The 27,822-nt window shown below is 23.4% G+C and overlaps 1 protein-coding gene across 1 annotated transcript in view; it reads right to left on the reverse strand.

Moving 5' to 3' along the window:
• Positions 1-2,144: 2,144 nt before the first annotated feature.
• LOC129606545 (non-canonical poly(A) RNA polymerase protein Trf4-1-like) overlaps positions 2,145-27,822 on the reverse strand; it is an 88,347-nt gene continuing 62,669 nt past the window's right edge. Inside the window, exons 3-5 of the mRNA XM_055516918.1 lie at positions 5,073-5,551; positions 3,847-4,997; positions 2,145-3,755 (exon numbers count right to left, since the gene is read on the reverse strand). Coding sequence (XP_055372893.1) covers positions 3,063-3,755; positions 3,847-4,997; positions 5,073-5,551 — 2,323 coding nt within the window. The 3' untranslated portion in view covers positions 2,145-3,062. The remainder of the gene's footprint in view (positions 3,756-3,846; positions 4,998-5,072; positions 5,552-27,822) is intronic.

Below are 27,822 nucleotides of genomic sequence, written 5' to 3' on the forward strand. Positions count from 1 at the left end.
TTTTTCAAAATGTAATTCATAAAATACATACATATTATTCATATTTCAATCTGCTTTTTTACACAATTGTATTTATGTGACATGATAAATTTGCACATTAAATACAATAAGTATATAAAGATAAAATAATTTTTAAAATTAGACATTTCTAAACATATATATGGATTAAAAGTTGATAGACTATTATCTTAATTATTTTTTGTTTAATAACTATATTTACTTCCGACAGAAAAAATTGTTAAAAAAAAATTCACTAGATTAAATATTTAGTGAATGTTTAATAATTACAAAATTTTTTTCTCTTAAAGTAAATAATCGTTTGATAAAAATTTATTTTGAAATCCATTTAAAATTAAATTAATAATTGTAATTTTTGTGGCGTTTTATTTTTAAAAAATATTTACTTTATTGTTAATTTTTTTTTCCTACTTTTTATAATAAAATTCACCTTTCAATTAATCATTAATAAATTTATAATTTACAGAACGTTTCTTCTTTTTTGCTTAATTTTAAGTTTTTATTTTCACATTTACATAACTTCATAATATGAATTGAGAAAATGAGTATATTATATTTATTCGTAAATTTTTTAATGTTTAACTTTATATTTTAATAAAAAAAATAATAATTTATTTTTAATGCTTTATTACACAGAATGGAACTTATTGATTATAATTAATTATCGATCTATACAATATTTCTCTTCCTTATATGATAAATAATTTTTGTTTAATTATTAAGGTCAGTAAATTTTATCAATATAATTTTTAAAGATATTTTTTACTCTTTTGTTGACTTAAGTTAACTTTTTTTTTGCATAAGCGATATTAATATAACTAACACGATTGAATTTTAAGGATAATTTACAATGTGAATGAGAATTTCCTCATTTTTCGCATTCTGTGCAACTAAGATTGAAAATAAATATATATGTATAATTTGTTAACAAAATAGTTTTTTTCTTTTTTTTGGATATTTTTGTTTATGTTCTGTTGATTATAATTACATTTTTTATTCAAAATTTTATTTAAATCATAAAAAACACTAAAACGAAAATTTTATTGTTTTGATATACACATTTTTTTGATTATTACTTATTTCTTTTTTTTTTAATGTTAGTGTAAGAAATTTTTATATAAAAACAAAAAAAGAAAAGGTTTATATTAAAATTATCATATTACAATTATGAGAAAACAATTTTTTGTGATATTCTGATATTTATTTTTTTAGTATAATTCTTTTATAACTAGGAAAATTATATTATACGTTTTAGAAATAATTCCAGCAAAATAATAAGTTACTTTCGGCAAATACCCTTAATAAGAACTGTAACTAATATACATAAATTTGCAGAATTTAAATTTTACACACAAAGTAAACAAGTTTTACATGTTTAGAACTTTTCTTATACATTAAACGTTTGTTAATAAATCTTGTTACTTCAATTATTTTCAAACTATTATTAAAAATTGGTGAATATTGCAACCGCTACAAAACAAAAATCGTGAATTCATGCAAAACATGTGAAACTATCTTTTTTCCTAAAAATTGTGGAAGAAAATAAATTTTGAAGAAAAAACCTTAATATCAAAATATCACTGCAATTGCCTGATTTCTTTTTTAATAATATGATACCATTTCTTCTAGTGATTTTATTTATAATAGAAAAAATTAATAGAATCAACTTTTAAGATATTTTCAAACTGCGAAAATTAATATCTATTATTTTTTTAATAAATACAATGAAGACGATGAATATAAGAAACATTTTACATTATTAATACTGTGAAATTATTTTTGTAATATCATGTTAAAAGGAATAAATTTATGTTGGGATTAAAATTTGATATGAAAATGATTTGAGCTGAAAATTTTATTAATATTATCAAAGGGTTCAGAATTTCGAACAATCATTAATTTAAAATTAATTTTTTTTCTGGAAATATTTAGAAATGAAATGTATTTTGAATGGTTTCAAATTTTGCAAAGATATTAATAAAAATTGGTAAATATTGTTTACATTATGGAAAATACAAAATTTTTCAATATTTTTCAAAATTTTAACATTAGAAAAAATTTAATTCTTTCTTTTAACTTTATAGATTGTTTATTTGTTTTTATTTTGAAAACAATATGTTGAAGATTTTAAATTATGGCTATAAAAAATTAATAATTATTGAATATAAATTATTGTTCAATCATTTAATTTAAAGTAAATTTTTGGTAAACAATTTACTGAGCAATTCTTAAATAAATTGTTGAAAAAAAAAAATTAAAATTTTAGAACTTTTTTGTCTTTTATTTTACATACATAATAAAGGAGAATTTTAGAGTATAATTTGTTGGAATATGCATTTCAAAAATTTCAAAGATTTATATTATTTTTCATTTCCAAATATGTATTTCTTTCGTTCAAAGGGATATGACACAGACCTGTTTGTTTTAAACAATTACAATACTCTATTGGTCTTTTAAGAGCCATTGATACTGATAGTATCAAAAGTATTCATTTAACATAATCTTAACGATATATAAATTTATAAGTAATTTATAATTTAGTAGGTTTGACTTATAAGTCAAAATGCTCTTACCTCTTATAATAAATAGTAAACATGATTTATAAACTTGTGAATTTCAAAAATCATTATTTCAAAAAATATGGTAGAAAACTAACCTTAAAGTAGAATTTCCTTTCATTCCTAATCTCATTTCCAATGATTTCTTTTTTATTTAATTTAATAACTTTTTTTTGCTATTTTTATCTATTTTACATTATTTTTTTGAATTTATTTTTTATTTATTTGATTTTTTTCATAGATTTTCATTTTTTTTCTTTTTTTTGTGATTTTTGTTTTTTGTTTTTTTTTTTTTATTTTTGTAAGTTTATTTATAATTTTCAGAATTTGTTTGACTTTGTTAAATTAATAAAGATTTTTTTTAATTAATTTTTTTTGCTTACTATATAATAACAGTTCTTTACAAATAGAAAAAAAATATGGTTGCGTTAATCTTTTTACCTAACCTAAATGTCTATAAATTTCATCAATGATATTTCATTGATATCATCGATTTTGTATACCATCTTTATTAATTTGATTATTACTACTATTATTATTACTACTGTTATTACTACAATTGCTACTCGTGCTGCTGCTATTACTGCTACCGCTAATATTCATTGTATTGTTAGATGATGAATTTCCTTGATGCTGTTGATTATTGGTATTGATTTTTTTTTCTGTTTGCATAGCAACTGCTTTTTTACGTTTCGTTGAATTTGATTTCTTTTGTTGTTGTTGATGTGATTGTTGATGTTGTTGTTGCTGTTGCTGTTGTTGTTGTAAAGAATTTGATATTGATGAATTATTACTACCGCTATTATTACCACTAACAATATTATTTTGTTGTTGTTGCGATGGAGGATTATTTATATTAATATTACTACCAGGTGCAACATAATATTTAGGCATATTATCTGAATTTAAACTAGAATTTGTACCACTACTATTACGACGGCTTGCTTTGTTTGATCGGCCATTTCCATTGCCACCACCATTATTACCACCCGTTGTAAGTGATGATGTTGATGAACTGCTACTTGTCATCGCTGATGGTGCAGTAGTTTGTGAGGCAGCTGATCTTTGCTGGTGGGAATTTTTATTTCCATTATTATTTGGCGGTGAGTTTCTATTATAATGTCGTTTATATAATGATGGTGGCGTTATATTATCTGGGGGTGAATTTGTTAAATCAATCTAGAAAATAATAGTTAAAGTTATGTATGCTTAAAATTTTATCAAAAATATAAAATTATTTAAAATTTCTAATGTTTTCTTATTAACTTACAACAGCAATTGGTTCAGCTGTAGCAGCAATTCTTTGCCGATAACTTTTTCGATCTTCATTATTCGATCTATTATGGCTGTCCTCACTATTATGACGATCAGAAAGATTTGCTGATCGTCCTCCAACAGCAGTACCTGTAATGTAAATAATATTATCAGATTGTTGTTGTTGCTGTTGTTGTTGTTGTTGCTGCTGTTGCTGTTGCATTTGATGTTGCTGTAACCCTACAGAATTAGCATTACCAATTCCTAAAGGATGCAGTCTTAAATTAGGTCCATTGATTGCTGCATTTAAAACTGTGGCAGCACCAGTTCCAACATTTCCAATATTAACAATTCCAGTTCCAACAGAATTACCAACATTTCCAACCCTTGTAACTCCAGCTGGTGAAATATCTCGAGACGCATTGTTTGAATCAATGTCACTATCAGTACTTTCTTCACTTGCTTCTAAACTAGACGTGCTACCACGCCGTCGAAAATTATCCATACTCATATTATTATTACTATGTATTAAATTTGTTTGATGATGCCCAACTCCACCTCCCCCACCACCACCTCCGATTCCCCCTCCTCCACCACGATCACCACCACTCACAAAATGACCACCAGTTGTAGCAACAGCACCATTTGTACTTAATAATGTTGCTAAAGGTGTCATTTGTGAAGGATGTATTATATATCGTGGTTCAAAATTCTCTTTTACCCACTTACGATATTCAATAACATCGTCTGTTACACGTATAATACGACCTAATATTGAACGCTCTTGACAATCACTTGCAAAATCTTTAATTGGAGATAACACAGCCTGTGATAATGTTACATAAGCATATTCAAATGCTTGTTTTACTTGTAATGCACCGTAAGACGATCGACCAATATCATTGCCCGGTGTCAATGGATCTTCAATACATAATAATGATGGACGATGACCATCAATCATTTCACGTTGTAATTCTTCTTTTGGTATATAACGTCCGCCATTTTTTATACTAATACCAGTTTTCATATAATTAAATTTACGACCATATAATTCAAAAAATTCCAATAATAATACACCTAAATTAGCTGGTTCACGATCTAACTGACGGGGATGTAATTGAAGAAAACTAATGCACATTAGGATAAGGGAATATGAAGAAATGCCACCTTAAAATTACAAAAATCAAAATATTTCTTAATACTTGAATTTTATTATTTTATATATCAATATAGATGATTTACCTGTAAAAACTTCGTTGAGATCACGTTGTAATAAAAATTGCTTAAGGACTAGAACTAATTTTGATAAAACTGGGTAACGTTGTTTCAACTCTTTTATTAATTCAGCTGACTGTACACCAGATTCCATATTAAATGATATATCAACTTTAACTTGACTTTCACGATCTGTCAATTTAATTATAGGAACTGATGCTTTATCTAATACACGTACTGATGTTGGTTCAGCAATACCACGTGCTATTAATTCAGTCTCTAAAGTACGTAATGGTAATTTATCCCATAATCCTATAACAACTAAATCAATATCAGATGTAGGTAAAAATAAACCAGTACGAAATGAACCAAATATTTCAACGCGTGCATTTGGCCATAACGATAATACAACAGCTTCTATACGTAATACAACATCATTTCGTAATGCATGTTCAGCTGGTGTTGGTAAACTATAATGGTAAAATTGTTCAATTTCTGTATGCAATCTGAAAAAATTAAACATAGAAACAGATAATTAGTAAAAAAAAAACCAAAAGCAAAAAAAAAAGAAGAATTTCTGTATCAAATAAAAAATATTAGAAAAAAATTTTATGAATAGTCTTGAATAAAGTTTGAAAATATTTGAGTAACAAAAAAAAAATTCTTAAAATTCAACTCGTTAATTTTTTTTCATCATATTTCGTTTTTTTTTTTTTGGACTATATTAAAATTTAATTCACAATTTGGTATTTAACAATAAAATTATGAAAATAATCAATTCAACTTGTAAAATGGTGTCACTATGGGATATAATGATGAACATGATAGTATAAATTACAAAATAATAAAAATATTTCATTAGTTTATGGCTTTTTACAATTATTGACCTTGTTTGGTACCTTACGAGTATGTATTTATTGAAATTTAATTAACACTGACTACTTTTGAAAAACGCAGTTGTCAAATTGTCAGTTTTTTTTCGATATCTATGTTCCATACAAATTTAAAAATATAAGAATTTGTACTTACTTACTCTTCTTGCTTAAAAACCTTTGTTTTTATTTGCGAAATGTTTTAAAGATAAATTCAATAATATGGAGAATATTCGTCTTCTTAATAGAATATTAATAAGCGTTCACATCCGAACCGCAATAATAGAATACCTTCTTAAAATTCAACCAAATTATAAGCACAATATTATCAAAATAATGGTTATCTAATATTTGAAAACTAAATACGTATGTGTTTGCATAAAAATCAAATAACACAAAAAAAGACGCAGAACTTACTTATGAATGACAATTATTGACAATAGATTCATTCAACACTCAATACACATGACATAATACATTCTCTTAAAGTGCTTTACCAACACATTCAACATTTTTCTACTTTTGTATATAATATTTTCAACATTTCAACTTTATATATGTCATTACATTTTTTTCACTGACAAAATATTGTAGTAAATTACTAAGTTAATTATAAAAATTATGATATTTCAATTTTTTATTCTTATAGTAAGTTTAAATATATGCAGATTTAGGTTATTTATAAAAAAATCAAACGATGGTATTACAATGAATTTTTGACAGATGCATGTACATTTGTAAATGGTTATTCCAGAGTGGAAACACAACAAGTTTTGGGCATTCTTTATATTTAAAATGAGTTCGTAAAAAGAAAGTTGATGTACATGTGTATAACATGTACATCAAGTTTCTTTTAATTCTACTTCCTTAAGATTGGCATAAGAAACTATTATAATAGGAAATTGACGTTAACGTCATGTTTAGTTATCAAAAGTGTTTTGCTTATAATTTTATACTTATGTATATATTTTAAATAAACCAAACAAAATAAAAGTAGTTTTTTTTTTTAAAATAAATAAAAATATGTAAAAAATAAATTGATACAATATTATAAAATTATTATTTTTTTTTTGAAGCGGAACTGAAAATCGTACCTTTTTATATTTTTCATATACAAATACTTAATAGATCCCTCTATACATGTATTATATTGTGTATTTATTATAAAAAGTTAAAAGGGCAAAACAAGTCAAATTATTATTTTTTTTGTTTAATTATTGATAATTTAAAGCCAAGTTCAAGAATAAAATTAAAGCAACAATATATTTAAAAAAAAAATATTAATAATAAAATTTATTTGCTAAAATTTCATTCAAAATTTTTGAAATTCTTTAATGAAAAATGAGAATTAATGTGTATGAGTTAGAATATTATTTAAAAATAAATAATTTTGTATGTAGATACATATATACAAACATACAATACACTTTTTAAATAAGTAACTGGGGGGTGGAGAATCATTTTCTATTACAAACTTTTTTATTTCAAAATTATCTCTTATCGCATAAGCGGGATTGTAGAAGACAATAAATGAAAATAGTATTTTGACGGATAATGACTTTTAAAGAATAAACTTTTGATATCTTTTTAAAATTTTAATTGAGCAAAAATAAAAATGTAAAATAAAAGTAAAACCTATAAGAAAAATTGAAAACTCAAATAATGATAAGAGTCATGTTGAATTTTTTTGTTTTGAAAAACACGAACTGTCAAATTATTCAAAGAAAATATACGGTATTCATTTATCGTAATGTACTCGTAAATTATGTGCAAAAAGATCCAATTTGTTCATAAACATTGTTGAATTATTATCAATATTTGAAATAATGGTTTTAAAAATATATTGCATATCCTTCATTTTATGCTTTAGCAGTATGCTTATGATTTACTCGCTCTAAATTAAATGTAATGTTTAATGTATTCAAAAATAATTTTTATGGCATTTAATATCTACATAATAATACATGACTTACATTATGCAAGTTTATTAAGTTTTGTCATAGAGTAAAAATAATATAACGAACCATACATAGATGTTTCTGCAACAAAAATAAAATTTTGATCCAAACGTAAATACACACATACTTTGCGTGTGGTACTTATTATGTGTATGTAAAAGAATTTCTCAATAAATTTGTTTTAATTTTAGAATTATGAAAGAATATCTCCTACATATGTATGTACTATGTAAATCTATTTTATTCTGATTTTTTTCTCTACTTGTATATGTTAATTAAATGATGACTTTCTTCTTTCCCTCTGATAATTAGCATCATTATAAGTGACTAAATAAATACTAAAAATATTAAAGTGATAAGAAATCGCCTATGGTTTTTCATTCAATATAAAATCGAAATATATACGTGTAGGTTTCTATGGAAGAATTCTTTCTTAACTAAAATTTAAATCGACACTCAAAAGAACATAATCAACAAAATCATTAACGTAAAATTGCCTGACTTCCAGATTGTGAAAAAATAAATTTTAAAATCGCCTTTAAACAACCTCAAAACTTTATTATATTTACTGAGGGCATTATTTTCATTATGGAAAGAAATTTAAATTGCCGTGTTTTAAGATTTGGCATTTTGTCTTCAACCTTATCAACTTTATTGCAATGCAGAAAATAGTAAAAGCAATTATTTAAAATATAAAATAAGTCAAATGCTCTACGAATTTGTAAAATGTATATTGCATTCTGAAAGTTTATGAAAAGCATAGAGATTTTTTCAATGCACTTTCTGCTTTTCTTGCGCATTCCAAACTTGTTTAAAACAATGTAAAGTTGAATGACTCGTGTGTGACAATGTAAAAGTGAATGACAAAATGTCTGCATAAACAAAATGGAAATCAACATTTATTACATTTAATCCAAAATTAAAAATTAAATTAAATTATAATACAAATACAATATCAATGAAATTATAAAAACATATTTAAAGAGAAATTCAATTTGATTCAAATCTCGTTCAAATTTAAAATATTATTTATTTAACAACAAGTTCTTTTTTTAATTCATTGCCAAAATTAATAAATATACATTTTGATCTTGTACATTGAACTTCAAAATTGATTTATCACACTATGATTAATTAATTATACAATATGTAATATAGTAAATTCTATTAAATATATTAATAGATTTCTAAAAATTCAAAATTATTTTTAATAATCCTACATCCATAGTTGCATACGTATACCTCTATTATTCATATATATATACATATATACCTACACAACTAATGTCTATACATACAGTCATAGCCACAATTATTTTCACAAGGCAAAATTTTTGTGAAATTAAAGTTTAAATTCACATAATTTCTACAATTATTAATATTTTAAGTCCATATTTATATTTTAAATTCATTAATGGTTTACATATCAATACATAAAAACAAAAATCAAAACAAAAAAACACAACAAAAAATAAAAACAAAAATCTAATAGCCAAAATTATTTTCACATATCGTCAATGGCGCCACAATTATTTTCAGAGGTCTTCAAATAACTGTTACTGATTTGTTGTTGTAAATTTGAACACAATTCATCATAATAAATGAAAAAATATTAATTTGCAATCATTAGAGCTAAAGTTGCGTTCCAGTGAAGTGCATATAAATTTTCAAAATGCCTAAAAAAGCAGAATTAAAAATCGAAACGCGTGCTACAATAATTGCTGAGTTTAATTGCGGTGTTTCAGCTTCAGAAATAGCTAAAAAATATAATTGTGATCGGCGAACTGTTTATTACCTCGTAGACAAATATAAAAATCATCATAATTGTGAGAACCTACCAGGGAGAGGGAGAAAAAGAGTGACAAATAAAAAAGATGACACACTTATATGTCGGTCTTTTAAAATATATCCACGCCAAACTTTTAAATCAGCGTTGTCTAACTTCAACGACAACCGGGAAAATAAAGTAAGTATGACAACAGTTCGCAGGAGACTTAAGGAGAACGGATTTAAATCTTACGTCATTCGCAAGCAACCCTATATTACTCCTAAAAATCGAGAGGCTAGATTGCAATTTGCTTTGGAATATAAAGATAAGTCTTTAGAGTATTGGAAGCAAATATTATGGACCGATGAGACTACGATTTCATTAGACGGCACCTATGGGCGACATTATTATCATTCTGAGACAATACATAAAACAACTAGAGCAGTTACTGCCCCTACACGTCATTCTAATGGAGGAAAAATTATGATATGGGGATGTGTTTCATATTATGGTAAAGGACCCATTGTTTTATGCCCCAATAAAATGACTGCATCTAGTTATTTAGAAATTTTGAATAATGTTGCAATTGTTGCTGGCGATGTACTTATTGGTACTAATTTTATTTTGCAACAAGACAATGCGCCTATTCATACTGCCCACATGATTAAACAATTTTTGTCAGATATTGAACAAAATACTCTTAAACGGCCCCCGCAGAGTCCTGATTTAAATATAATTGAAAACATCTGGCACATCCTTAAATCACTGATTCCTGCTAGAATTGGGAAATGTCAGGACGAGGCTTGGCAGGACACTTTAAATGCTTGGGAATCAATTTCTTCTGAAATGGAGCGAGTACTTATAGAATCAATGCCGAGAAGACTCCAGGCGATCATTGATGCCAAGGGAGGAAACACCAAATATTAGGTTAAAGTCTGATTATTCTTTTTTCAAAATAAAAAAAAAATTAAAAATTTATTTCTAGGTTTTCAATCCTTTTGAAGCTGTGTGAAAATAATTTTGGACGCTATGAGAATGTGTGAAAATAATTTTGGCTATTACATTTTTGTTTTTATTTTTTGTTGTGTTTTTTTGTTTTGCTTTTTGTTTTTATGTATTGATATGTAAACCATTAATGAATTTAAAAAATAAATATGGACTTAAAATATTAATAATTGTAGAAGTTATATGAATTTAAACTTTTATTTTACAAAAATTTTGCCTTGTGAAAATAATTGTGGCTATGACTGTATGTACATGTGTATTAGGGTCTAAAAATAATTTTTATTTTATTTTCGCTCATTATTAACAAAATTTTATTTCAAAATAATTTCAAAATTAATGAAAAACCAAAAATAAAAATTCTTAGTGTTTGAAATTTTTCACGTCTTTAATTAATGCTATTTAATTGTAAGTAAAATACATATGCAAGTATAAATGTATATGTTTTTATGGTACACAAGATATTTAAATTTATAGGATTGCTGATGTTATTCGATAGCCCATATTGGTAAGGATGCCAACTCATATTTTTTTAAATATTTCTTGATTGTATTTTTTTAAATTGAATTTGGTTTTAAATTTTTTCCTTGAACTTTTTTTGAAAATTGCTGGATGCATTACGCCAAAACTTTTTGTTACCTACAGATCAGAAAAAAATTTAAAATTTAAAGCAATTTTAAAAATCATAAAACTAGATTCTTACCATAGTAATAAAATTTCTCGATTGAACCAATCGTAAGTAAAGATTCGTTTAATAATTCCTTAATTCAAAGCTCTATACAAAAAATTATTCAATTTCTTCACCCGAATTGATCAAATGCAATTTATTATTTATACTAATAGATTATTTATACTTATGATGATTTTCAATTACTTAATTGTCACAGTATGAAAATAAATAAAAATAGTAAAAAGGTCGCAAATGATTGCGACAGAAAAATTGTTGAATTGGATAACAACCGATTTACATGATAATTGTCAATCAAAATTTATTATTAACGGGATGAAAGACTTGTAAAAATTTTCAAAGAATAGAAAATAAAAAAAATTATTCAAAATTAGATTCGGCTTTTAATTATCTTTGAAAAATTAAAATTATCTACCCACTTAAAGAATTTTATGCTCTTTTAAGAATTGTTAAAGCTTTTTAAAATTTTAATTATTGCATATAAATATTTATAGTACTCGTACATCCACTTTTATTTGGGAAACCTGTATATACAAACTGCATTCTTTTGGAATGAATTAAAAGCATTTTGAAATTTTGTCAATTATATTAAAAATAAAATAGAAAAAAGAAGAATGGTCCAATAATTATGGAATTTAAGAACTTGATAAAGCAAACTAAATGTAGAGAAAAATTCGAATTTAACCTTTAATTAACGAAATTTACAGTAGTTATTTTCATCATTTCACAGTCAACCGTACTTTTAACACAATTTAAAAAAAAAGCAGAATAAGCATTTTCAAAAAAAAATTCCGTGTCATTATATTGATTCTTTGAATAAAAGAAAAATTAACGCTTAACTTATTAGGGATTTATTTTTCACCTCATAGTACCATTTTTTCTGAAAGTTTGAACAAAATTTATTATACAAGAAGAGAACTTTGTGGTGTTTAAAAAAAATATTTTTATACGAATAAATTAATTTTGGGGTGCAAATTCACCCCAGGTAATGGTTTAGTATTAAAATTAATTATCAAGATCTGAACGAAAATAAAATGATATTAAAAATTAAAAATTTCTGAAGCGTTTGCTCTTGAAATGTAATCGATAATTCGATTACACTTAATGAAAATAAAATCGATCGATCTCAAAGCTCAGCAGTATCTGTCAAAAAAAAATTAATTTAATGGAATACCTTAAGTATATGCAATATTGTATGAGGTATGAAAACTTTTCCTTCACAATGTATTCGTGTTAAAATAAAAAAAAATGTTATGCTTAAAATTTTGTGTTTAATTTTTTAATTTTGTAAATATTTTCTTTTTCTTTTTCAATAAATTGTGAATTAAGCATTTCTATAAACGGTGTTCTGTTTTTGTTAAAAATACATATAGAAATGTGCATACATACATACTCATATTTTCATTTTATTCTTGTATAAACCAAATCATATTGAATTCTCAAACACTTATGTAAATGGCAAAGAAAAAACGTGTAAATTTAAAAAGTATACATATTTTTGTATGTAGTATGTATGTATATGCATATCTAGATTATAAATATACATATGCCCATATTTATTTGTATATAGTACATACATATATCCGCATGAAAATAAAAATCAATGAAAAATTAGGTGATCATCGTCTTTTCTACCGCCGGCCGGTTGCCGGTAACCGGCAAAATTTCTCATTTAATTTTTTTTCTTTTGTAAATTTCTTTTATAAAATTTTATTATTTTTTTTTATTCCTTTTTTTTTTCTTTTAATAATAAATTATAAAATTATCTATTACATACCGAATGTAGGCGCGAAAGCAATGTTGCCAAAAAATTCAAGAAGAAATAAAATGAAAAAAAAAGAAAAACAAAACACAAATGTGCTAAAAATTTATTTTAACTTTTACATACCTACATATGTAGCTATAAGTGCTTTTATTAAAGATTGTTTGTACAAATATATGTATTTTATTGTAGATATAATTAAATTTATGTGCATACATGTGTGTACATACATACATGTAAAATAAAAGTATACGTAGATACTCGTATTATACTATGCAATTGAGAAAATTTTAAATACATATATTATGTAGATATGTATATATGTACATATATATGTACGTATAAATAGGCGATCATATATATATACATAATATGTATGTACTTATTAACATTAGTAGATTAAATTTTTTTTGAATTTACTAATTAAATGTGTTCAGAAGTTGATCCTGTCAATTTAGTGGAAATATATTCCGTATGTACGTACATACCTATGTATGTACATATTTGCACGAAATTAATAACATTTAAATATGTACATACATATATTTATACATATTTACATGCACATATTATTTTGTAAGGAATTCCTATATATTGAAAGATTTGGTGAAAAATTTTGATTAATTAAGAATTTGATATTTTTTCTCTCAAAATATCTCAAAATTTAGACTAACATTTTTTGTTTTATTCAAAACTCAATTGAAATCTTTTTTATTTTTTAAGAAGTAGGTAGAATAATTAAAAGCTAACTAAAAATAATGTCGCATTTATGATATAAATTTAGTCTGAAACTAAAACAGAAATCTTTGAATATTTTAATTGGAATCATGCATATTTTAATCCCTTCGACTACGGAATATTGACAATCCATTATTTGAACATCAATTCCGGTATTATAAATGAACCCATACGCTCATACTTTTGTCCGAAACCAAAAAAGCAAATGTAACACAATACAAGAATAACAATAGCTGATTTAAATGAAAAATCGTACATTATATAACGTATAACAATTTATAATAATTTTCTTTTTCTTTGAAACTAAAATTTTGAAAATAAATTTGGGTATGCATGGTACATATGTAGGTACACATACTTGTATTTATGTATATGAATTCACTTTTACAATACATAAAGTAACACGAGCGTAAATTTTTAACAAGAAACTAAATTTATGAATTTAATAAACACATGCATGCATACATCCATTATACAACATTCATGTACACATATTTATTTAAAATAAGTCAAGAATAATAATTATGTAAAAGTAACTATTATTATAAATAATGGCAAAATTGTAATGTATGTATGTATGTAACTATCATTGTAATGTTGTTTCTTTTTGAGCTAAATATAAAACTCATTGTATTAAAACATACTAATGTACATATGTACATATATATTTACATATATGTATATATAATGTGAAATTTAAACATTGGAAATTTAAGCATTGAAGCATAAAAGAAAAAATTAACAATAAAATTATAAACACATCATTTACAAGTTTTTTTTTTGAAAAATATTACAATTGTTTTGTAAATTAGTATGACATTTTATTATATGTATGTACGTTAGTTTTTAGCGAATTTAAATTAAGGACCTGGAATTAACTAAAATAGATTTAGTTAGTGTAATTATTAGTGTAAAATTATTGATGTACATATGGGTATACTAACTGTTATATTTTATGCAACATAACAGTGTGTTTACATCATTAGGAGACAATCACTTATCTCCAAACAGGGAAAAAGTGTTTTAAAACACTTATTTTAAAAAATTAATGAAAAAGTTTAGCATTTTCTTACGAGGACTATCCTTATTATACACGTAAATACGCGCTACTTGATGTATTGGCGTATTATTCGAAATTAAAGGTTTACGTTATAGAATTTCAAATTTCGAAAATTGCAAAATTATTAAATAATATTCTGTTATCTTAACTGATCCGTCAAAAATAATATGATCGATCAATTTTCCATTCCTGATAATTTTGTTCAATTAAAAAAGGAAAACAATTGAATTTTCAATTAAACTTCGAAATTAATCAGAAATTGTAATGAAATTTGAATTGATTTCGAAAATGACCAAATAAAGCTTTTCTCTTTCTTTCAAAATTGATAGTTGATACCACTATAGCCGCGCATGATTTAAGAAGCATTAAAATTCCTATTTGAAAAAAAAAAGCCTCAACTCAATGCAAAAAATAATGAAAATTTCTAAAAATTTGAAAAATCTAAAAATATTTTTTGTGATTTACATCACAATTGCTTAATTAAATAGCACAAAAATTTCACTGGAACTGATATCACAATCTTATACACACTTAAATATAAACATAATTTTACTAATTTTATACGCTTATTATACAAGCAAACAAAAAAAAAATCTTTATCATATTTCGCTCTATTTGTTATTTTGTATAAAATTAACCCTTGTACAAAAGAAAAAAATAAAAAAAAAATTTCCAACAAAATTGAATTCCAAAAAAAGTTATCAAAAAACGCTATAAAATTAAAAACAAAAAATGAAGAGAGAAAAAAAAGCTTTTATTAAAAATTATGTAATTTTTTAACCAACCTGTTCTATTTTTAAATTTCACATGATCTTAAGAAATTATTTAAATTTCGTAATTATTTTTAATTAAATAAACATAAAAACCAAAGAAATTTAAATTTCATTGATATTTTTATAAAAAATAAAATTACGAAAAACAAAAATTTAAGTTCAAAAAGAAAGCAAATAAAAAAGGAGAAACAAAAAATTGTAGACGAGTTTTATTTAGAAATTTTTATTTTTATTAATAAAAAATAATTTTATACGGAAACTTAAAAAATACCTAAGAAAATATTCTATAATGGACGTTTAATCACTTTTTTCTCTTTTATTGTGTTATACTAGTGAGCGAATATGATTATTTAATTCTTAATTAAAGCGCATGGTGCCAGTACGATTTCAAATTATAATAAAAAGAAATATTTTAGAAAGCTTTGAGCACTGCCTCAAACTTGCAAATGAAACTTCAACTTGCATTATTTATTTGATGTGCCTAACTAAGGATTCAGTTAAATGTAATAAATGGATTGCGATGCGTAAAACGAATGTCAATATCATGTCAATAAAATGTCAATATATTTTGAGTACACAAAAATTGACTGAAATGTTACTATTTAGAAAAAAAAAAAAAAAACAAGAATATAAAAGAACAAAAATACAATGCTAAAAAAAATAAATTAAAAATATTTAAACAATTGACCAAGAAAGCAGAGCTGAAAAATATTTAATGGTAAAATACATAATTTAAAAATAAATTATTTACAGAAAAATATTGGTAAGTCGAAACAGGTTTACTTAACTTAGCAGGTACTTAACTAGTTTTTATTTTATTAAAACATAAGGACAATAAGTATGTAATTCTTTGTCGTTTTTACTGTTATATAGTAGGTATGTATGTACATTTTATACATTTATAGCGAATTTATATTTTGTATAACATTATAGGCTTATAAATATTCATTAATGCATTTTAATGTTCATATGCAATATACATACTTTTAATACGCTATAATTATTTACAGCGTGCTGATCTTGTTAAAGTAAAGAAAGTTAATGATATAAAAAATTACTTAATTGAAAGAAAACCTAAAATTTATATATTTAATATAAATGTTTACATTTTCTGTGTGTTTCAAATAAAAATAAATGTTTTTTGCCTAAAAATAAAATTAAATAATCGAATATGATAATTAAATAAGCATTTTTCTATTTTCTAGATTATTAGATCTAGATTTTCTAGATATATTAGATACTATTTTCTAGATATTTACAAATTACAATAACCCTAACCCCATTATTTTAGTTAAAGTGTTGAACAAGAGAATAAGAAAATGTATATATATTAAAGATTTGCTTTAAGTTTTAAGAAAAATAAACTCTTTCTATATAGATTCTAAATATGTGCTTCCAAATTTTTAAATTTGAAAATAAGTTCAGTTTCTAGAGTCCATTTTTTTATTAGAAATTTACCAGAACTCAAATGAAACTCTAATATAAAATTTCAAAAAATTCAGTTATTTCCCGAAATAATATAGTGATGGTCCAGTTGCAAAATTTGAAGTATCCTAAAAATTTATCAAATTATCACATAATTAATATAAATTTGTAGAAAACCCAATTTTGTTTCAGTCGAACTTAAGATGCAGAAATGCACAGACCAATGGACTTCTTGTTAGAAATTTTTGTATTGCACTTTTCTTTCGTCGAAAAATCGACGTGTGAAACTCGATATAATCACAATGCCTCTCTCATTATACAAAGCGTGATCAATAACAAGGACGTTAAATTTATTTATTTTTTTAATTAAATATTAACAAAGTTTTTTCCTTTAAAATGAAACACTTTTTATAAAGGGGTGAAAAAGTAAACCCATCAACAAAATGCACATATCGATATTTAATGTTATAAGTACGATAAATAAAATAGGTTAATTTTTTCACGTTAACTTATTTTTTGTGTTATTTAAGCATGCATTTAACTTTAAAAAATAATAACAAAATCTCATAAAACAAATCGTTACACACTACTCCCTACATATTATTCGTGTTAACCAGTATAAAGTAATAAAAATTTTTTTTATTATAATATTATTTAAACAAAGTTAAAATTAATTATACAAAGCGAAAAAATTTATATACAAATTTTCTTATATGTGCGTATGTACGTACATATGACTAAATATTAGAAAATAATATTATGGAGGAATGTAGTTAATTCAACACCTTTCAAAAATCATTGCAAATTACATATATAAGCAATAATTTTATTTTAATACAAATTTTTTATATTTAAGGTTGAAATTGTATTGAGTTTTATTAATATATTTTAATTAAAAAAAAACAAATTCATATCTTACTCATAAATAAGTGCATTTTCTTTTTATTAAGAATTCCATACTAAGTGTTTTAAAACCAATTTAAAATATATTTGTAGCATATAATATAACATGCTATAATGTAAAACTATAACAGAAACATTGTATTTGTTTATCTAAAATTAATAATCCAAATATATTTATAATTTGCATATAAGCGACGACCACATAAGCGACAAGAATAAAATTCAAATATCTTTTTCACCACATTTTTAACCCTTTACAGCGATAATTTTGTTCGATACAATCTTAAATTATATTAAATAATTAATATAAATTGCTTTTTTTGTTGTAACAACAAATAATTAGAATTGATATACTAAAGAATAATTTTAAATATCTATAACAATTTAAATTTTCAAATTAAATTTCACAAAATATGGAAATTTTTTGAGAAATTAATTAGAAATAAATGTTTGATAGATAGACAAATACAAAATTCTAATTATTATTATTATTAAAAAATCAGTTTGTTAAAAAAAAGAAATCTGGAAATGTTTAACATTTCTACAGCAAATGTTCATTTTAAGTATACAGAAGCAATTATTATATTTGCTGCTAACACGTTGTTAGCTAGTTAAGTCAGTAATTTACAAAAAAGAAAAAACTTCGATTATTAAATTAGGTTAATATGGGTTAATAATTAATTACTTTACATTGCATAGCTACACAATTATATGTATACGCATGAATGTGTGTATGATTAGGAAGTAATTCCTACAAAATTATGTAAACTTCGTTAAATGAGAAATTTCGTCAAATCGCATTCGTCAAATTAAAAATTTACTAATTGTTGTGGATTTAGGATGTAACTTGATGCGTATTTCTAAATTATATAGAAACTAAGTTAAATGTGCACCTAACCATTGATGCAGTGGTTATGGCACCGGTCCTTTAACCGAAGGGTCTCGGGTTCAAACCCCGGTCAGGTCACTATAAAAATTATATTCAATATTATATAACTTAATATGCAATACTAATAAATATTATACAAGTAATTTTCAAAAATTCATAATATTCGATACTAAAGACTAAGAAAAATAAACAGTAAATATTAATAAACTGAAATATTTAATATAAATAAAAACTACGGTAGGCTAGTCACCTACCTACTTAACTCTCTATGACTATAGAAACTAGGGTATGATAGATATCATGCACTAGCCCTATACTCCTCTAGGAGTGAAGAAGGAAAAAAAAAAAATGTGTAAAATTTCAATTTAATTCGTAAAATAATAGTAGCTAAATATAATATACATACATATGTATATCTCTTAAGATTTAAATCTATGTACTTCATTATACGTATGCACGTACAACAGTATTTATATTCTACTTTTTGTATTAAAATTAGCTAACATAATAAACATAAATTTCACCATGCGATATAGTTTTTATTCACCAAAAAACAATAGGCACAATAATATCTAACGTACAACAGAATACGAATGCGATATAAATACATACGACAATTTCTTGATGATGTAATTTTTCATCTGATTTCATTCGTTTAGATTTTTAGAAATTATATATTTAATTATGTTCATATACATATTTTTTATAAGTACACACACATACATATACATATGTATTTATATACCTTGTGGTTTTCTTTATACATTATAATAATGTACATGAATATTTATATGATACGTTATGTATGGATATACATATACATATGTATGCATATGTGTATAAATTCATAAAACAAACTCGTGTCATAAAAAAGTTTTAAAAATTAATTTAATGTTGTTCGAAATACGGCAAAAATTGATTTTATATATGTGTATACATTTGTATGTACACATGTGTAATTTTATTCAACACGAGTTATTAGTGTTGGTAATGCTGGGAACATTGTCTTTTTTATCTCTAAATTCATGCAACTCCCTAAATTACATACATATTTCTCTAAATTGGGTTGACAAATTTTTTCCTAAATTTCAAGTTCTATTGTACATACATACATCAAATCTTAAATTTCATTTATAATTCAATCTAACCAACCAAATTAGATCCGAAAGGGTTATGTTCACTTTCGAATTTAATCTGTTTAGATAAGCACACATACATATGTATATATAACCCCCCAAACTTGTAAGCTTGGGCTATAATTGAATAGCAATTTGTAACTATATAAATACGTATGTATATGAATATGCGCATAAGGTATGTATTATGTAAGTATGCGTTCTTATCCAGTTGTTTGTTAATTATAGTAAGAAACAAGACCGATCTAGCAAATCATATGAAATTTTAGTAATATTACGCGCTGTTACACAAAAATTATTGAAATATCAAAATTTGTTCTCAATAATCTTGGAGATCATTTGAGATCAATAATACTCAAATAACAACTGTCAGAAACAACAACAATAATTTATTAAGAAATTACATACATTCCAACATTGAAAAGAAATAAGATGATATCAAAATTTTTTTTCTTCAAATTTTCTTTCTTTTTTGCAAAAAGTAATAACAGAATTTGACATAAAATTAAATATTTACATATGTGTAAAAAAATTGGCTGAAAGATGAGAGCAATAAAAATAATGTCATAGCTTGTATTTTTCTTATGTCATAATATTTTAGTGAGCACTTGGTTATATAAAAACATAAAATAAATGAAAAAATATGTAAGAATGTTACTGAAAAAAAAAAAAATGTGATTTCTTTTTTATTGCTTTTTTTAGATTTTTTTTCGTGAAATTTAATGGTGATTATTATTTTTGACAGTTAATATCGTGATTGTTGTTGTTGTTGTTGCACATAGACTTCATAGACTTAACATATTAATAATAATAACAACAATAACAACAAAAAAAAATAAACAATAATATTAAATAATTTCCGATTAAATGAACTTGAAAATATAAAAAAAATTTTTTATGTTTTTTTCTTTTTGTTCACAGTTCTATTTTTGAAATTTAAGTACATACAACAACAACAACATAATTAGGTAGATATGTGAAAATTTATCAGGGTCGGATTGCGTTATATTTTTGCTTTTTATTTTTTCCTCTTGATTACATTCTAAAAAAAAAAAAATGATTTGTAGTAATTTGTAACACAATTTAAAAGCATAAATAAAATTAAATTTCAATTCTAAAATATTATTCGGGTATGTAAGATATACGGCAGGCAGCATGAAATTTAAAATAAAGAAAAATTTAATAAAATTGCTTCAAAAATTGAAAATGAAGAATTAAATTTTAATTTTTACTATAAAAAGAAAACAATTTATGTTTGTATAGAATTTGTTGTTTTGTAAATTCATTAAGATAGGTGAGTTTTAATGAACTGAAAACATTAAGAACGTACTTAATAGGCAAATATTTTATTTCAATACATTATGAATTTCCGTATTATTTTTTTAACATTTTTACTCGATGCTATAGCTATACATGTATAGGAAAATAATATATGTATATGTATATACGTTATGTGTAAATAAGAAAAATAATACAAAAAATGCGTAAAATTAAAGACATCCAACCAAATAATTTTACAAAAATATGTAACAAAAATAGAATACATATGTACATATTTTTAATTAATATCAGCCATTAAAATAATTTTTATATATTCGTATCTATGTATTACAATGTATTCAAATTGCATATGTAAATATGTATGCATGTACATATGTAAATACATAGAGACATACTAAATAAATTTAGATGGAAATATATATGTATAAATTATATATTATAAAATATGCAATGGTTTCTCATTGTAATCCTTGGCTCAATTTCTAGGAAGAAGGAAGATATCTACAAAAAAAAAAAACTGAAGGCGAAAAGTTATAATATTGTTTGTACCCGGTACATAAATCTGTAAATTTATACACATACACAATGTACATACATATGTAATATGTACATATGTAAGTACATATAGATCTTTGATGGATGGGAAATTATTTAAGGTTATTTTAGAATTTTATTTTTGAATCGTATTACTTAAATAACATAATGTATATGTACATACAACATGCATAAATAAATAAAATTTCAATTAGGTATAATTTTTTTATTTATAATTTTTTTTTATATTAAAAATTTTAATAACAGGAAGTTTGATAAAATATTAATGTAATTATTAATTAAAAATAAGTATGCATGTAGGTAATAATTAATAATAAAAAAAAATTATTTGAAATTTTCTAAATTTCACTGCCACTTATTTTAACATTTTTTTTTTGTGTATACAGAACTAGAATAATCTCGGAATAACGGTGTCTTGTTCAATTCTGTTTTCGTTTTAACTAAAGTCTGTAGTTCAAAAATAAGTTCCAGTTTTTTTTATAATTTTGGAATGATGACACATTTTACACTTCAATTTATTTTCCGTGAAGTACCACTCTGACATGATTATAACTTGACATTAATTGTCATGCAAATGAGTATTGCATGAGAGAGACAAAACAATTATTATTTAGACGTAAAAAATATGTGAAGAACCCTTACCAATACCAAGATTAAAATAACTACAGTTCGAATTGTGAAATGTACAAGTGTAGTTTAGAGGAATAATTGTCTTTTATAAAAAAAAAAATGTTCCAAATCAAAAAACTAAATGAGTTTGTCAGTCAAAATTATGTAAAACAAATTGAAAAAATTTTAATTCAAAAATTAAAGTTGATCTTATTTCATCATTTAAAAAATCTTGTATTATTTTAATACTTATTTATTGAATTAAAAGAAATGGAATTGTTTAAAGATTTCCGGTTATTTGCCGTTAACATTTCGTTGACAAAATAATTGACCGTGGATTACTGTAATTATGAATTTTTCAACTTAATTTATAACGGTGTAATAAATTTTAAATATTTAAATTAAATTTTTAAATTACGCTGTTTAATTACTTAATATCCTGAATTATTACATAAAAGTTACATATGAAAATTAAAAATAAATTTCCATATGAAAAACCTTGAACTTGATATTCTTTATTATTGAACTTGTGACATACAAGGTTCTTTTCATATTTTAAATATCACCACATTTTATTAACCAACATTACCATCGGTAAAAAGTATTTTTTTTTGTTTTTTTTTTTTTTGAAACCGGCTTCAAAATTTAATCCCTGAAGTTCTAAAATAACCTGGTTGGATATCTTTAACATAAAAAAGAACGAAAAAAAATTCTTAACTTTAATTTTAATAATTTGAATTTTTAATTTTTTTTTTACTTTTTTTTTTGTAATGCCATTCTACTTATATCAAGTTAATCAACATGAATTTGGGTTTTTATGAGCTTTTTCCTTTTCTCTTCTATACATGCTTACATACATATATAACAGTTATACGTACCTTTTTAGTTTATTTTTCGTTTTTAGATTAGATTAACACAAGTACTTTAGTATTATTGTAAAATTGTATGTACATATGTGTGAATGATAACAAAATATGGGGGAATCACATTTAAATTGAATGACGTATGAGCGTTTTTTTTTGTTTTATTTCTGTTTATTCGAAAAGATTTGGTTCGTTTTATCAAAAAAATATTTAATTAATTAATTAATTAGTTTGAATTTAAAATTCAAAAATAATTATTTGATTTCAAACAATAAAAATTTGAATAATTATACAAGTGTTATGTGGTTGTATATGTATATATGTACATATGTATATGTATGTATTATGCGTGTGTATCCAATATTGTAACCTTAAAAGTCTCTGGAAATGACTAATTCAAATGACTGTAAACATATAACATTAGCGAGTAAAAACATTATTCAGGTATTTACATTAACAAATTTTTAAAATTGAAATTAAATGACTTCTAATCTCTTCATTTCGGATAAGTTTCTGAAATCTAGTAAATAAATCATATAATTTGATAATTAAAAAAGTAAATTGACAGATATTTTTGTTTTAATTTAAATTTCGGTAACACGATTTCTTTATTTTACTACAGTAAAACTTTTGAATTTTTATAACATTAAATTACGACACAGTCTACATAACAAGAAGGGTAATAGGAGTGAAAATTACATGGAAAGGAGCTTTTGCCTGTTATTAAAATCTCATACGACATTTTTTTCCATATCTTTTACAAATCTGCATTGTTTATTAATTTGTGTTATAAAAATTTGTGGTACAATTTTAAAAATTACTTTGCATTCCTAAAAGTAGTATAACCCCTAAAAGTATGCATTTTGTATTTTAAACTTTTTATTATTTTATACAAATCTTATAAAACAATAAATTTGAAATTGTGAACTTAAAAACCTATTTAGTGTTAAGAACCCTTTAATAAGTTAAAAACAAAAATATTAATTTTATATTATTACAAAAATTCTATGCATACATACATATATACATACACATTCATAATTTAATATTATTTTTGGAAGTCACTTTTACTATTTAAATTTTTTTCTTCAAATTAAATAGAAAATTTATTTTATTTTTAAAAACGCGAAATATAAAGGAAATTGCAAATTATTATTCTAAAAGTTTCTTATTTTTTTTTAATTATTATTTATGTATAATAATATAACCATGTATAACACATTGAAGTTGATTACTGAACTGGTGAAAGTTATGATAAGATTTGATATATTTTTTAATTATGAAATTGAAGCCATTTTAAATCAGTTTTATAAATGACGAAATAGGGTACTTACGTTATCGAAAAAGTTTTATTAAGAAAATACTTTCAAAGATAAAAATTATTGTTATTGATAATGCGAGAATATCCGAAGAGATTTTAATTAAAAAATAAATGTAAATCGAGAATTTAACATTTTATGAAAACTAAGTCTTTTCCTAAAAGAATCGCTCGTCATATTTTGACATTCCCTCGGATTTTAGAACGAAAATCGAATTGCCGAATGTGTTTTATGAAAATCTTGTATAATAATCTTAACTTTATTAAAAAATTATTTTTCTTTGACAATTTTGAGATAAACCTATTTCTCTTTTAATGAAAACAAGTTTTTCACTATTGTCACCTCAATTTTGGATTACTTAAGACTTAATTTTGGACCATTGTTTACTTAAATTTGGCTACCATATAAAAAATTAATTAAAAAAAGTTAATAAAGTGATTATGTGAAAAACCCTCTTTAATTCAATATTTGTACCTCTTACATTGAGGAAATGAGGGAATTTGCAATAAAATTTATTAGAGCTTGTATTGAACGATACAGAAATTGGTCTAGTAATTTTTCTCTTTATCATTCTAACAAAATTTTTATAAATTTAGAATTGTATATGATAACAATAGTAATTAATAGGCCAGTGGTATAACAATTTGCAGAATTTAAATGTACATGAATAAACAAGAGCTTAATTGCTTATACACAGTATATAAACCACTTACAGGCCTTTTAATGTTAATAAAAGACCTGTAGATATGTTGTTAATAAAAAAAAATTAACTTGGGGAAAACCTCAAAATGTAAAAAACCACACACAAAAAAAAGAGATAAAAAATAACAAAGAGAAGAAAACTTAAGAACCATCGACCCGGAACATAAAAAAATTTTACATGATTTTTATCAAAAATTATTATTAATGAAAAAACTGCTGTCAACATTTTTTTTTTCTTTTGTTTTATAATTTTTAAGCTTAAAATTATCTGCATTTTAAATTGAATAAAAAATTAATTTTATTTTTTTTTCTACTTAATTTTTTTTTGAAATAATTTATTCGCAAAAAAAAAAAATTTACTGCTAATGCTAAACTTGTTCAATTGTCTTTTCAAATTCAGTTTTTTTCTCTTTTAAAATCAGTTAGTTCTCTTTTGTTTCAAGTCTTCTCTCCAAAAATAATCTATACACATATGTATACCATGTAGGTATTTTTTGGCTACCTTTCATCGCCTATGTACAAATTTTCATTTGTTCTGTTAGTTAGGTTAGAGAGGCACATATTATAGAGTATGACTTATATTTGAATATATACATACATTGTGCACATACTCTTATATTTGTGTGTTAACATGTTAACAAAAGTTGTTTATTACAATATTAAGAATATTAATAATTATTTCGTTTCTTACCTTAAAACAAAAATGATATAGCAGTAAAATATAAGAGAGAACAAAATAACATGTTTTTTAATTTGAAAGTTAAAAATTTTATAGAATTACACTTCAAGTTAACTAAATAACATACTTAAAACCGGCTTACATTACACTGCTAGAATGCAATGAAGTTTTAAAATTTAAACTAATATTCAATTTATCAAATTATTAAGACAGGGTTCCACATTTACTCTTTTTATAAATTACATTTTGCATTTATTTCTGGTTTTGTTATTGTTATATTGTAAATGTCTAATTAACTGTATAATCTAAATTGAAACTTCAGTGAAAATATTTGATGTGTATGCGAGAACCAAACAAAATTTTGACAGTGCCAAAACTCGAATATTTATAATTTAGTTTTAATTTTAAATATTTTATTATTGGTATTTGTATGAGACTGGCTACATACAGAATAAATAATAATTATTCCGAAATATTTTCTATATATTTTTCATAGTCCTATAGACTTAACATAGTAATTTATAAATAATAAGTAAGTAATATTTTGATTTTACTATCTTTTTTTTATCTATGCAATTTACATATGTATATGTTTCCATAATTAATTAACCTAAATTATAATATTAAAATATATACACATACTTGCATTATTTTATGTACATACATATTGTATATGTATAAACGGTACACATTCCATATGGAATGGAGGTATGTAAATAATTACATAGGTATGTACTTGCATTTGCTTTGTAAATAATTATACTATTTTTGTATAACACTTACTTAAATATATTGTTATAAAATTATGCTTTTAGAAAAGAACATTGAAAACTGCTTTTTTTTTATAATAAATATTCTCCAAAATTATTCAATTGCAATAATCGATTTATCTACATATATATATATATATACTTATATTTAAATAAAGGTATATAATGTATTTATGTATATACATTCATATAAAAGAAAAAAAAAGAAAAAGAAGTTCCTTAATTTTACGGAGTAAGTACTTAATGGGAATCCTAAAAATTATTTGAAAATATTTGATATTAATTTATTATGTATGTATATGTATGTATGTACATATATGTAAAATCTGTATATGTAATTAAGTGTATTATATGTATAAAGAAGAATATTGTAATATTATTGTCGCCAATATTATTCTTTGGCAAGAAAATTTTAGCCATTTATTTTTAATTTTATGTGTCAAGGTTCAAACAAACAAAAAAACCAGAGAAACTCAATAAATATTTTTTTTTTGTTTGTGTAGTTATAAGAAAAAGTTTTTATATCCTTTTCAAATCCAAATATTTAGTAATTTAAAGAAAGTAAGTTAAAGGAAATTCGATAGCATAGTTTAAAACAAAAATTTTTTTTTAAACTTCAACTATAAGTATTAGAACATTTTATGTATGAAAGTATGTATGTAGATATAAAAAAGCAGTAAAAAAGCATTATGGTTGATTTATTGTGTTGTTGAAGCTATAAAAAGTACCACAAAGTTTTTCTTTCGAATTTAACTCATAATTGCATGAATAAGTAACAATAAAAACTAAAATTTCACCTACCGCGAAATAGAATTTTGTTCAGAATTACTATTGGTTAACAATTTGTTACGACTGCAGACAAATAATCGAATCAAGAAGACAACACACCCTTTGATCTTGTCAATCACTCACTCACTCACTATTTTATAGTTCTTCGCTTTTGGTTCTTTTAAGAGAATTCAAAAAACTTTCTTCCATATTAAATTAAATAAATAAAACAATTTTTATTTTTAAACTTTAATTAT

This window comes from Condylostylus longicornis, unplaced genomic scaffold (assembly GCF_029603195.1).
Source record: "Condylostylus longicornis isolate FDR11 unplaced genomic scaffold, ASM2960319v2 ptg000018l, whole genome shotgun sequence".
NCBI lineage: Eukaryota > Metazoa > Arthropoda > Insecta > Diptera > Dolichopodidae > Condylostylus > Condylostylus longicornis.